Source organism: Helianthus annuus, chromosome 17, assembly GCF_002127325.2.
Source record: "Helianthus annuus cultivar XRQ/B chromosome 17, HanXRQr2.0-SUNRISE, whole genome shotgun sequence".
Taxonomy (NCBI): domain Eukaryota; kingdom Viridiplantae; phylum Streptophyta; class Magnoliopsida; order Asterales; family Asteraceae; genus Helianthus; species Helianthus annuus.
The window spans coordinates 52058634-52073639 of NC_035449.2; the positions used below are offsets into that span (position 1 = coordinate 52058634).

General features: G+C 33.7%; 1 protein-coding gene across 1 annotated transcript; it reads left to right on the forward strand.

Moving 5' to 3' along the window:
- The first annotated feature begins 1887 nt into the window (after positions 1 to 1887).
- On the forward strand, positions 1888 to 2932 carry LOC110926201 (14 kDa proline-rich protein DC2.15-like). Its single transcript, XM_022169956.2, has one exon. It carries the CDS (start codon positions 2043 to 2045, stop codon positions 2667 to 2669), a length of 627 nt encoding a protein of 208 aa, XP_022025648.1. The 5' UTR covers positions 1888 to 2042; the 3' UTR covers positions 2670 to 2932.
- Positions 2933 to 15006: the final 12074 nt, after the last annotated feature.

Consider the following 15006-nt stretch of genomic DNA (forward strand, 5'->3'; position numbering starts at 1 on the left):
AGAACCGTTTGTACAAGATCAACCTCAAGATAGCAAGTTCCGGTACACAAGCTAACATGATTGGAATAAAGAATTTTGCGGGTAGGGATCTACAGAGAGTTGAACTGAAAGATGATATAGCAAGTACGAGTCAGAATCTTCTCAAAGATCCAAGTTTAAGTTTAATGAAGAAACCCAAAATTCAAAGTCCAAAGAAAAATGTTTAAGAATTCAAAGAATAGGTTAAGCAAAAGATTCAAACCCAAGGAGGTACATTTAATGATCAAAGAAAGCGGGTGTTTGCTCAAGATCGCAGCCGAGTCAATGGTGGTGCGAGTTCTTATGACCAAAGGACGAGTCTTGGAAAAAGGACTAGTCGAGTACAAGGTCACAAGAATGTTCGAGTTAGGAAGGAGCCGAAAAACACAGCTAGAGATCAAGATGAGTTCTATGAGAATCAAGACAAAGAAGATATGTTGGAGCCTACCTATTTCGAGTCGGAAATTAAGGGGGTGATTGTTGGCGGTAATTCCCGACTCATCACAAGTCGGTGATGTGAAAAGGGTGACAAAAGAGTTCAAGTCACTAGTCGGTGAACTTGAGGGATCAATGTTGACAAGTTGGTCATAATTGATTAAGTTTCCTAATTACATTATAATTATATTTGGTAATGTCTTAGGGTTATATGGTAATGTCTTGGTCACCAAGTTAGGGGTAGCCTATATAAACCAAGGTAGGGTAGACATTATTAAGAGTAAAGAGTCAAGAAAAGATAAAACCGAGTTATGGTTTTATGAGTTATTGTAATCAAGTTTTTTGAGTTATATTTTCTTGGTTATAATAAAAGTTGTTGGAGAGTTATTCCATTCGTTCTTGTTCTTGTGTTTGATTATTCGATTGGGACTTGATCAACGCCTCTCCTTTTTATCAAGATTAGCAATTGGTCATCTTGGATTGCTCAGCCATTGGCCATTTTTGAGGCTTGTAAATTATTTTATTTTATTTTAGGTTGTTGTTGTCTTTTCATTACTTTTTGGTGAGCGTTTTGCACTTCATTGCCTTGCTTCCCAAAACAAATAAATGACAATATTTTGATTATTGATCAAAGGTTAAGTACTAGTTACTACAAACGGTATATATGTATCCAAATTATTATAACTAAGAGTCAGAAATATCAAGCTGGTCGGGGAAAACTCCAAACTAACCATGAAACAGGCTCAGCCTTATCTGACAGCTTGCGCTTACATTAGCCAAGTTTTGCCGAACATGTACAAGCTGCCCACATGGCGCTCTATAGTTTTCTTTGTTATCCACTTTGCTCATATATATTGTTTCCCTTCATATATTTATTTGTGGCTTTGAGTTTACAATGAGTAAACAGAATCATGAGGCTTTCACACCTTCGTTTCCCGATCTCAGAATATAGAAAGATATTTTTTTAAACTAAATCAGACTTTCACACAGTACATAGAATACTTTGTTAAGTTAGACACAAAACTATATATTGTGTTTATATATTTATTCAACTAACATAAGCTTGAAATTGATATATTGATCGTCCCTAAGTTGGCGCATAGCCAAACCAAGATAAGCAAAAAGACATTTTTGAAAAGAAAGATTCATATGAAATTAAAACATTGTCAAATTTGGCACGTACGTCTTGTCAAATTTTTGAATTTATAGGCTGTAAAAAAAATAAGAGTTTACAAGTTGTGATTCAATTTGACAGGTATTGTCGATATTCTGAACGAGTAAACAAGACAATAAATGATTTACGCGTTTTTCCTACAAAGGAAAGAAGACGAAAATGCTAAAATTATGAAAATCTAGGTGGTGAAAACGAAACCAAAAGTTAATGGACTTTTGTTGGATTTATCAAGGTTTTTTTATTATAGTTGAATTAGCATAGTAAAATGAGATTAAGAAATGGAGCTAATTAATCAATAATTGGGGAGCTCATTGACAATTTGCATCTATAAATACCCCAAGCAGGTAAGCACCTTGTCCATCTTCACACATTACAAAGTACTAACAATACTTTGTAGCTACCTAAAGCTACAAGCATGGCTTCAAGGTCTTTAGAAACAACAGCCTTTCTCCTTACCATCAACTTGCTCTTCTTCACTTTGGTAACCTCCCACCATACCCCGAAAGGCTGCCCACCACCACCGCCGCCGCCATGCTCTCCATCACCAACCCCGACCACACCTTCACCACCAAAGACTCCTACACCTTCACCACCCAAGACTCCTACACCTTCACCACCAAAGACTCCTACACCATCACCACCTAAGACTCCTACACCTTCACCACCCAAGACTCCTACACCATCACCACCAAAGACTCCTACACCTTCACCACCTAAGACTCCTACACCATCTCCACCAACCCCTTCACCACCAAAGACTCCTACACCTTCGCCACCCAAAGCCACTTGCCCAAAAGACACACTCAAGTTAGGTGTATGTGCTAACTTGCTCAATGACCTTATCCACCTAGTTGTTGGAAACCCACCAAAGACACCATGTTGCACACTTCTTAATGGACTCGCCGATCTTGAGGCTGCCGTCTGCCTTTGCACCGCAATCAAAGCTAATATCTTGGGAATCAACCTAAACATTCCAGTCTCCTTGAGCCTGTTGCTTAACTACTGTGGCAAGAAGGTTCCATCCGGCTTCCAATGTGCTTAATTAGATGTATCGTCTAGAATCATGAAAGGCTGAAACTTTAACTTGTGTGTTTATAATACACAGATATGTTTAGTTATGATCGATACATGTAAAGAATCATAGCGATATGATTCCAGAATAAATTTATGTCTTCTGTTATGTAATTTCATGATATGTACGGAATCTTGAATACTATACAAACTTATGTAGTATTTGGGATTGTATTTTTAATGCAATGTTTACAACTGAGATTTGAAATTATAATAATATGCTTTTTTAAGTGATCGAGTACCGTAGTGTATACTGTATAGTAATGTTTTTAATTTGTTGTAGAATGTAAAGTTATCCTTTAGTAAAAAAAAATACATTGAAAAAGAGAAGGCGTGAAGCTTTAAGCTTCTTATTTTTTTTTACTTACTATTATCCACATTTTTATACAAATAAAAATATAGTATCAAAAACTTTAACTAAGGGCTTCAACTACCCACTCCATCAAACTCACTACTTCATTTGCTACCGGTTTTGACTCGTTAAACCTTTTCACGATTTTTTTATGCGACCAAACTTAGAATTACGCATAGATTTATGGACCGCAATGTTTTGCTACCGAAATTTCGACCCGGCTTTTTACTGAATCTGTGACCGGACATGCGACTTTTACAGCTGAGTTTTCTGTGTAGTTTTGTCACAAAAGTTGACCGGAAGTAAATCATGCATTATAAAAAGTTTCTAGAATACATAAAAATACAAATCTAATTCACAAAGAAATCTAAAATTTATACCTCAAATCACATAACGAATATTAATTTAGAAATTTCAACAAATTTCTGAATCATCCACACATAAAATATAATAAATAAAGAAACTTCAACCCTACTATAAGGTCCTTCTATAGCCCAAATTTTTGTTTTCCACCACTAATTGATTTTGTTTTGAGGAAACTCGCGCGTCACTTTTGCGACCTTGAATCTCTGAAGGTGTTCTATTCGTTTGATGGATCTTAAATACGAACTATTTTCTCATGTTGTCGTTTTCTTTTAAAATGGTTTTTTTAATAAATTTTAAACTTGTGTTGATGAACACACGCAATTCAATTGCGCTTGAAATCATTGTTTGGTCCATGTAGAACGAAGAGGGAGAAAAGGGCGGGGGAAACAGTTGAGGAAATAAGGATGTTGGGTCTTACATTTATGCGGAAGTCAACTAATAATAAAAAATTTTGATTTTTTGGAGATGTTATTTTGTAATTGGTATCCTTTGTTTTTTCGGTGTTTTACCATGCTCTGTTTTTTTGTATTCGAGTAAATTACAAGTTTTGTATTTTATGTTTGTACCAAACGAGTTAATACTACTCCGCGCGTTGCCGCGGGATGCTTAAAAGCATTAGCCACACAAATGGTCAATGATTACAATAGTATTTCCTAAATTTATATTATATCTTTCTCCCTTTTATATTTCGTTTTGTGCAAGTCTTGTATATAAAATTTTACATGTCTTCATGCAACTTGTGGATGTTAGTAGTGGTTTAATTTTTGTTACACAATTTGTTGGACAACAAAACTGCATGTTGACACATTTCACATGTAGAACAATAGAACTACATATTGAAATAAACCAAACCTTTCATATGAACTTTGATTTTTTATACACATCATTGGTTTCAAAAGACAAAGTGAAACATTAGATTAATCAAGCATGGTATGCTTAATATAACTTTTCCCCTTCGTTTCAACTCCGCACCACAGTCAAATTCCGTCACAACCCCGTTACTCTGCAACCCAAGGGTCAAACATATTTAAACGTCGGTCTGACCGGAATATCCGTCAGCCTAGGGCCATCATCCATCCTTTGGTCAACCTTCGCCCGTCGACGATTCCTGCACCGTCGTGACTCGGTTGCAGAGTCAATCCTACAACTCGTTACGCGATGCGTTCACCAAAACGGAGTTAATATCACGTGTTACGATTTTCTCATCGCCGATGAGAGTGGCAATGCCGAGGGCCGCATTTAATTTTGCCGAAGGTTAGACGCTGTCGTTACGACCAGAGAATTGTTTGATTTCATGGATTCGATGAGAAGTTTTGCTTTACGTTTGCGCCGACGGATTTGTCACTTTGACCATCGGTAATGTCCAACAGCAAGAGACATATGTCGGTTATGATATTAGTAACAGCATGGGACACGTGCCTAGTATGATATTAGTAAATCGGTTCTTAGTTTTCCGCCCATCTAAAAATTCTAAACCAAAATAGATCAAAATGCATGCACAAAAATCAAACAAAAAAACATGTAACAATTCCGGGATCCGTAACCGTCGCCTCTTCGCCCTGGCAAGTCGTACCGCCATTTGTTCGTCTTCGGCAATTTGTAACCGCGGCCTCTTCGTTATTATGTTCATCATATGGTTACAGATTTAATCACGCAATTTCACATCTAAATAAGATCAAATTATACAAAAATCAAACAAAAACACATATGATGAAGAACAAAATACAGAGAAAAGGACTATAGATACCTTGGAATATATGAAGCAAAACAACCTATTGTTTAGATATAAGAAGACATTAACGGAAAAATACAAAGTGGGGAGAAGTTAGTTTGTTTTTGAATTTGATTGTGTTAAGTACACGTCGATCCACAAAGGAAAAGGAATGTTTCGCTTCAATTTGCCATGCTTCACAAAGGAGAAAGCATGTGAGGATATTTGATTAAGTACACGTTGATTCACAAATGAAAGGGAATGTGCCGCTTCAGTTTGTTATATTTGATTAAGGAAAAGGCATGTGAGGGGAAGTTTGATTGGTTTTGTATGACAGTATATTATATAATAAATAAACATTAAAAGCGGTGAATTTCATTCTTTTATGATTAATGTTTTGAACCAACGTTCCCATTCACAACTTAAATTCATGGAACGTTTCAACGAAAGGGTACAACGTTTTGGAAGAGATGGGCACTTTATATAGATTAAATTAAAATCGTACCCTTTTAATTTTAGAAAGACATGTCTTTTAATTAAAAGGATATAACTCAAGTTGGTAATTGTATAAGGGCATAATTGTAGATGGTGTCCTTTTTCTTAATTTGACGAGTTTTATCCTTAATGTTTCAAAATCCTACACGTTATGTCCTTTAGCCCTAACTCAGTCAGATTTTTTTGTTCAATATGGTCATGTGCCTTGCACATGAGGGTATTCTTGTCATTTTACCTCTCCAAGGACTATTGATTAAATAATTTATATCAAGGGACTAAATATGTAAAAAGATTAAAAAATAAGATATAAATTAAAAAAAAACCTAATTAAACACTCACCTTTCATTGTTTTTGCTAACATGAGCCATGTGTTCGCTGTCACACCACCACACCACCACCAATCATGAATCCACCACCACAACCGTCGTTGCAGCCACAACACTCCTCCTTCAGCTGCGCCGAAAACTTCAACGGATTCTGTCCGTCATGCCTCTGCGAACGCCTTACTACTCTCGATTAACCCGCCAACGCCGTCGCAGCTCCATCGTCGTCCCGGCGTAACTCCACCTCTTCTTCTACCACCGCCGCTGCTGCAATTAAAGCAATTTTCAACAAAAACAAACCGTCGGAAATCGTTGGAAATCGTGTGGCGTCAGAACCCGTAACACTCTCTCGTCGCTTTTTTCAATTCAGGACGAAAACAGACCGAGGTTATCGTATTCTCAACAGCAAACCCTAGGTAGCAACGGCGTCATTTTAGAACCGAATAAAGAAGACGAAGAAGAAGAAGAAGGCCACGAAGAAGATCAAATTCACAAAAACGACAACGTAGATGAAGAAATTAGGATTTCTGTGAACGATTTAGATCACAATATTGTTGAAGAAGCCGTTAAAATTGAACAAAAAGAAGAATCAATTTCAATAGCAGACCAATTGAAGCCATTGGCAATGAAGGATCACATAGATCTACTTGGTGCGATTCTGGCAGGTGATATAGAGAGAGAGAGAGAAGAGAGAGAGAGACAGAGAGAGAGAGACAGATAGAGAGAGAGAGGGATTTTTTAGTTAGGTTTTTTAATTTATATCTTATTCTTTAATCTTTTTACACATTTAGTCCCTTGATATAAGTTATTTACTCAATAGCCCTTAGAGAGGTAAAATGACAAGAATACCCTCATGTGCAAGGCACATGACCATATTTAACAAAAAAATCTGACTGAGTTAGGGCTAAAGGACATAACGTGCAGGATTTTGAAACGTTAAGGACAAAACTCGTCAAATTTAAAGGCAAAGGACACCGCCTGCAATTTGAGACAAAAATAAAGGACAAAACCTGTATAATTTACTCTTTGTATTTTCATATAACAACAAAAGAATAAGTTAACCATCATTATCTTCCAACAATTCTAGTACTAGATTTTTTTCTCCCTTGCAGCATTCTTTATATTTTCTGTGGCAAATTACATGCAATGGTTAAATAAATTTCTCGACAGATTAGTTAGAAATTTCTATAAAAGATATAATAACATATACAAAAGTTTTATTATAATATGAAATTTATGGAAAAAAATTAAACATTTGCGTGTTGGATTCGTCATCATGCGTCGTTTAGTAAAAATACGGATTACTACTTTAAATGACGCCCATCATTTTGTTTTTTTTTTTTTTTTTGATGATGTTATAAGAAATATAACTTTTACTATTATATTATTTAATAATTGATCATTACTTTTTGGCAAATTAGAAACAGATAATCTGACTTAACTTAATTTGGCCGATAATTAATAATGTCAAGTCAGTTATTGGCTGATAATAATCCGAACTTATCAATTTTTTTGTGAAATAGTCCGCCATTAAAATATCTTAACGGAGTTAATTTTTTTTCTCGAATTACAAACCGATGTTTTAGGCTTTTTATCAGAACGAGAATACGAGTCGATTGATGTAAAACTTACCTCGAATTTGTTGATTGGAAGTTTAAACACCCGAATTGAAGCCCCGTTTTCGTGGGTTGGGGCAGTATTTCGAGTAGGGTTGTAAACGAACCGAACATTCAGCGAACAGTTCGTGAACCGTTTGGCGAGAAGTTCGTTTATGTTCGTTCGATAAGCTTAACGAACGAACACAAACACAAAATTTCGTTCAATAAGCTTAACGAACGAACACGAACAAAGGTCTCGTTCGTTCGACTGCGTTCGTGAACTTTCGGTAATATGTTCGTTCGTGTTCGATTTTTTATGTTTATTTTTCTAAAAGTTTTTAATGTTTTATTAATTTTTTTACTTTCCCCCATATGTATTATTTCCCTCTCCCTGGCCCTCTCCCTCTTTTGATATCACGCTCCTTCATTCAGGTTATCTCCAATCGATTGAACCCAATATTATCCATCCCTTCAATCTTTAAATGGTTATATTTAACTACTTTCGTAACGAACAATGTTTAAGATTAATGATGCCTTTTTTAATTTTCAAAATTAAAGTTCATTTGTGTTCGTTTGCGTTCGTGGTTTGTGTTCACGAACTGTTCGCGAACAACCAAAATTCCTTAACGAACGAACACGGACACAAACTTCTGTTCGTCATGTGTTCACGAACAGTTCACGAACATCCAAATTTCCTTAACGAACGAACACGAACATAGCCTTGTTCCTGTTCGTTCGGTTCGTTTACAGCCCTAATTTCGAGGTAAGTTTTACATTAATCGACTCGTATTCTCGTTCTGATCAAAAACCCTAAAACATCGGTTTGTAGCTCGGAAAAAAAAACTTAACTCCGTTAAGCTATTTTAACCGCGGACTATTTTACAAAAAAAAATGACCAGTTCGGATTATTATCGACTAATAACTTATTTGAGATTATTATCCGCCAAATTAAGTTTGGTGGGATAATTTGTTTCCAATTTGCCTTTCTTTTTCTAATACTTGATAACTTTTAAGTCTAATTTAACACAATATACGATGAGCAACCAAGTAAATAATAAACATCAAAAAGACAACTAAAAAGAAAAATATATACATTATTTACACATGGTTTACATCAAAAGTAAAAAAAAAAAAATACATCATCGCCTAGCCTATGGTGTTGTTTACACGTGTCGGAACTACCAGATATCACAACACACAACGATTAAGTGATGGTTGCTACTACGCCGCTTCCTCCTCCTCTAATTCTCCGGCTCCCTATTAGTTATGATATTTACCGACAGAGACGAACCCCTGAATGGCATCATATGCCCCATACTCCGTAATTGTGACCGGAGGATGTCATAAATAATATAACTTACAAACTAAACAACACTCAAACACAATAAATATTTCGTAAACATTACGTGTTTAAGATCGACACACAACATCAATTAATATTAAAACAAGATACAGGCACAAAGTGTACCAACAATTCTCATTTTAAGTTTAAAGATTAATATTATGTACTCTAACCAATGGTTGGTACTCGTAAAACAACATAGTATCTCGTTTGATAATATCCTTCAAAACATGTTGCCAATACTATTACACATGAGTAGATTTCTGACGTTTTTTACCAATAGATTTCTAATTATTATTATATATATTATAGACCAAGTTATTAGTTACAGTAATTTGATTTTTTTGTCTTTTTTTTTAAATTTCACCCCTCAACTTTTATTTGATTTTTTTCTCGTTTTGTGAATTTCATCCTTCAACTTTTAACATTGACATTTAAACGCTCTAAAATTTCTAAAAACTTTGTAACATATCATTTTGACAGCCCCTCGAGTTTTACGTACTTTTTTTATGTACAAATCGGGTATAAATTGACGTTTTACGTTTCAACAATAATTTTTATCGAAAATGCGTCACGTCAATGGTCAAATTTAATACATTTTTTGCTTATTTTTGTGAACGTTTTCAGTCGGCCTACATTTTGATGTTAATATTGTTGAGAAACGAATCGGGCCAACTAGAGTTACTTTACGTTTTCAGTTGGCCTACATTTGACGTACATTTTCTTTTAGACTGTATAAATTATAATTACTTTATGTTTTATGAGTGATGTCAAATATAATACATTTTCATACTTATTTTTATAGACGTTTTTTATTGGGCTACCTTTTGATCATTAAGCAATTAAAAAAAAAGTTCACTACGCTCAAATCATGACACTACAACACGGGGAATGAATTCTAGTTTAAATCAATAACATGATGGATAAAAGTAGAAAAAGTGGTTAAGACACATTCTAACATATCGAGTAAACTTCCGTTTTGCAGTCTGTGGTTTGGTCATTTTACCGGTTTTGCCCCAATTACTTAAAAACGACAATTTTCCTCCAAGTTTACTTTTTTCCATAATTTGCTCCCCGCCTCTAACTCCATCCAAATTGTTTGTTAATTGAACACGTATTTTGGTAACTTCAAGTATAAAACTAGTGGTATTCTTGTAAAACTACAAAAATTATTATATATTACATATAATAATAACATATAACAAAACCCATAAACAATCTAATTTTCTCTCTACACTACAAATAAAAAGCCATTTAGTGGCATACAATAAATGCCACAAAAAACCAAAAAAGTACCACAAAAGACCTCTATTGGAATGAGCGGCGCACAAAAAAAGTGCCACTAGAAACGGTGACGCTAAAGCCTTTTAGTGACACTTTTTTTGTGTGCCGCTCATTCTTATAGGGGTCTTGTCACACCCTGACTTTTGCGGAAGCGTAATGATGTATGACTTGTTCAATATCATTGCATTCAATTATAATAAACAACTATATGATTAAAACAGGATGTTCATCCATTCATAAGTTTGAAAAGTTACAACACAAGTCTTTTAAGTTTAAATCAAAATCCTTAAATTACGTACCATACAAAAGTGGATGACATCTAAACTTGAAATTTATGTCTTGTAACAACACTTGCGCCCAAGATCCATCTTGTTTTCCTGAAATACATGTAATTTTGAAAACATCAACAAAAGTTGAGCGAGTTCATGTGATTCTGTATGTGTTCGAATAATCTTGTAAACATTTGTAATCATTGTAAGTATGTATTTGTAAACCTGGTAAGAAAGCAACAAGGAAACAGATCAATTAATGGTTTGCAAGGCCATTAATATGTGTGCAACGGTGTAGGAAGGCTCAATCCTTTTATGCGTATTTCGTACTGGGCTATCCGGCGGGAACGACATAGACACCACATGGTCCACCCCGCGGGCTCATGGGTGGGGCTCGCAATACCCAATAGATCTATCACTCATGCCTCTCGGTCCTTATACAAGGATTAGTGGTCTTAAGTACCCATTCACATGATCTAACAGTTCATTCCTTAGCTAACCATACCATTTGTAATCGTAATCATTTGTAACATGTATTTCACCCCCGAGAGTTATAAATCCGAAAACAGTTAAGGGAAAAAGGGGACATGAACTCACCGATTTGCGTCCTGTCTCCTGTATACCCAAAGTATATATTCTTACGTTGTACTACAACCTACACATGTGTCATGGTTTATTAGACGGCTGGGTCGTGCCATGACTTTTAGTCTTGTTTGTTATGACTTAGTATCTTTGTGTTACATCTTTGATGTATTTGTATTATTCCAAAGTATATGATTATTCGTTAAAATAATAATATTTTAACTTAAATTATATTTATTATTTATTGGAATAGGGGGCTGCTAGAATGAGAACCACCTCGAGTTGTAAGAACCACGAGAACTACTTGATCCGGGTCGAGGTGGACCAATTTTTTTTTTCAAAAACGTAGATGCATGTATTATAAACACATTCGTAAAAAAAATTAAAAAAAGAATTCGTGCGTGTAGTTTTTTACACCACAAGTTTGTGGTTTACGAGTTTCGTAAATTTACGGAACTCGTAAACCACAAACTTGTGGTGTAAAAAACTACACGCACGACATTTTTTTTAAAATTTTTTTACGAATGTGTTTATAATACATGCATCTATGTTTTTGAAAAAAAAAATTGGTCCACCTCGCCCCGTACGGTGTGGTTCTCGCGGTTCTTACAACTCGAGGTGGTTCTCATTCTAGCGGTCCCCTGTTGGAATATTCGTTAAAATAATATATTTTAACTTATTTGTTTTGTAATCCTTCATGAATATTTCCCTCAAAGGATGGGTATACTTATTTTTGTTTTCATAGAATTGTGTATTATTGCCAAGTATCGGTGGCGTATTCCGGTGTATAACTATACGTACAAGAATACGTATTTTATGGTATTTATTAAGTACTATTATACTTAATTTTTGTATTTATTTTTCCGGACTATTATTTTCAATAAAAATCACCAATATATATATTCTTAAAATATATAAATATTTTAAGAAAACTTGTATAGAAAATTATTTATATTTCTTCCTTGGCAAAAATGTTTATGTTTTCATATAAATCTCAAAAATAACATATTTTCAAGATTAACTTAGAAAATATTTATAAATTCATTTTTTTCACCCCAAAAATAATATATTCTAAATTTGTTTAAGAAAATATATATTTTCTTCACAAATAATATATTTTCTAGTAATTCAAGAAAACATATATATTTTTCTTTGCTCAAAAATATTGTAGCCATTTTTTGAGTGTTTATTTTTTGGTGTCTAATCCGCATATATATCAAGATCCATTGCTCTTGATTTTCTTGACTGTATATCTCTTAAATGTCAACATATACACGTGTGACTTAGTTTACGAAAATTTTTCAGTGCCGAGATTATATTTCCTTCTTGTCAAAAATATTATATATTTTTGTAACACTTGTAGAAATCATATTTTCGTTCTCTTGGTTTCCAAAATACCGTTTGTCAAAAATATACTTATGAAGTTAATTCCGGAATATTTTTATAGTTTATATTCCTTGTTCGGTTTGTGTCAACTTTTGGGTATAATTTATATATTTATTTTCTTGGAACTTTGGTAATATTTTGTGTTGTAATTTTGGTATTTTGGTGAATTATATTATTTCAAGTTCTAAAATAATATAACTTATACACATAATATACAAGTAATCAAACAAATGATGACACCTAAATATATATTTTCCCAAATACATATTTAGTCACTTTTATTATCAAAAACAACCTCCAATATTTGTAATTTTTGTAACAAAAATTATGGAAAATTTTTACATGGAAAATCATGGTTAAATACACTTGTAAACACTTGTTTAAGAATATTTTTCTAAGTGTTTAATTTTTATAAATATTTTGCCATAGTTTCCCCTTAAAAATAGAGGTTTTCATGCTTTCAAAGCATATCATTTTCTTTTAAAAATCATCACAAATCATCACCAATTCATACAATACTTACCAAGTGCCAAAATCATGCATTTTACACTACTTCATGAACTTGATAATTTGTAAAAACTTGTAGTAACTTAGCATGATGTTAAGTAAGTTGAGTTACCATTTAAAGTGTGGTTATTTATTTATAAATCACATTCTTGATGATTTTGGACTTTTATAACTTGTAACATGATTTTCTAAAAACATTTCTTTTTGAATTTTTCTTGTTATTAACATGTTTCTACACTTGATTAACCACTAAAAATGTGATTAGTTTCTTTAAAAATCAAGTTTGTGTAAATCTTGTAATTTAACTTAGTTTCTTGAGAAAACTAGTTTTGAAATCATCCATTTACAAGATTCATATCATACTTTGATCATCATTATTAAAGTAAAACACTTCATACTTCAAGTTCATGCTTACATAAAGGATGTTCATCTTGGTCTTTCACAAAATCATCATCTCATCTTGCTAGATCATGTGTTTAATCACAATCTAGCAAGTTCCATATGATGTTTAACATCATAAACATAAACAATCAACAATCAAGAAACATATATACACTTAAACAACATAGATTATTATGATTTTTAGTCTTATGTTAAAGATTATGTTCTTGATAATGTTCTTCATGATTAGTCACTTATATCATCTTTTAACCAACTTAACAACAAGTAAAATGAGATTAGAAGGGCCTTACTACTAGCACAAGGCTAGGGAAGAGGTTCAAGATTAAGATGATGATAAACTTGGTGGTTAAAAGCTCCATGTGAAGGTCCTTCAAGTTTCAATGATTCCACACTTCTTAAATAAACTCCTAGCACCCTTGAATCACCTTAGATTGTATGAAGGAGACTTGAAAATGGTGGTGGTGTAGTGGTGGTTCTTGGCCGTGAGTAAGAGGAGAGGAGAGAACAGTGATGGTGTTGAAGTGTTGTGAATGAAATGAATGAAAGAACTTATGGTTTTTATTAATAACTTTCCAACATCTAAATAATCTTTGGATATCATGTTCCTTCATCATCCAACATATCTATTTAAATAATGCAAATATATCAAGGGGTGGACCCCATGTTGAACCATCTTTAGGTGGGGGGGGGGGTCTAGTTGTGGTTTAATGGTAAGTTAAGTGATCTAGTTGGAAATCAAGTGAACTAGTTAGTGTTTTAGGTGTTATATGTTTATTAGATGCGTTATGATGTTTGGTGACCATAACTAGCTCAGAAACGTTAAAACAACGCTTCTAGTGATATTTTGGTGTTTCGGGTAGTGTCCGGTTGGTTAACGGTTCGTTAAAGTGCTAAATTGCGCAGTTTAGTGTGCTCTATGTTTCCTTTCATGACAATTTTGATTCCCGATACTTAGGAAAGTATTCTGGACCCTTAAACCATAATTCTGCATAATATTTAGATGTTAAAAAGCTGAATTTTGCTGATTTGTGCTGTTTTCTGCATAATTCTGCAGTTTATGTGAGTTTTAGGCACTTTCCAGCACTTAAACTATCACTAGAAAGGCAGTTTTATGATCCTTACTTTCCTACACACTATACTAGTGTAACTCTTGGTTTCTAGCTCATTTTGTGTCTCAATACCATGTCTGTCTAAGTACTGAACTCCGTCAGCATTTTTTGATTTGTCTGATAACTGCGCTCACTTTGTTTCGTGCATCATTTGAATCAATAATGTGTTGCATGCAATAATGATATGACATTATGCAATATATGATGCACATGTATGTATGATAACAATAATCAGAAAGCATTCATGTCATTAATTTATTTCAGCACAGTCATTAAGTCATAAATTACTGTTTAATCAATGTACGGAATATGGGGAAAAGTGACAGTTGTCACAGGTCTTTAGTGGCACTTTTTTTGTCTGCCACTACAAACTTTTGGGTTCTTAGTGGCACAAAATTTTTGCCAGCAAAAAGACATCAAGTTAAATGTTGATATAATCATTTGGCATATTAACTATAATTGCTTAAAATCGTTATTTATTTACAATATTGAATAAAAACGAAACTATAAAATATAGAAATTGTAATATCATCACTTCAATTAAAAGTTAGATCATATTCCAGACATATTCCAACGTCTAAT

Bases quoted from the DNA above. Each gene is read 5' to 3' on its own strand.
- LOC110926201 (XM_022169956.2), top strand. From the start codon at position 2,043: ATGGCTTCAAGGTCTTTAGAAACAACAGCCTTTCTCCTTACCATCAAC.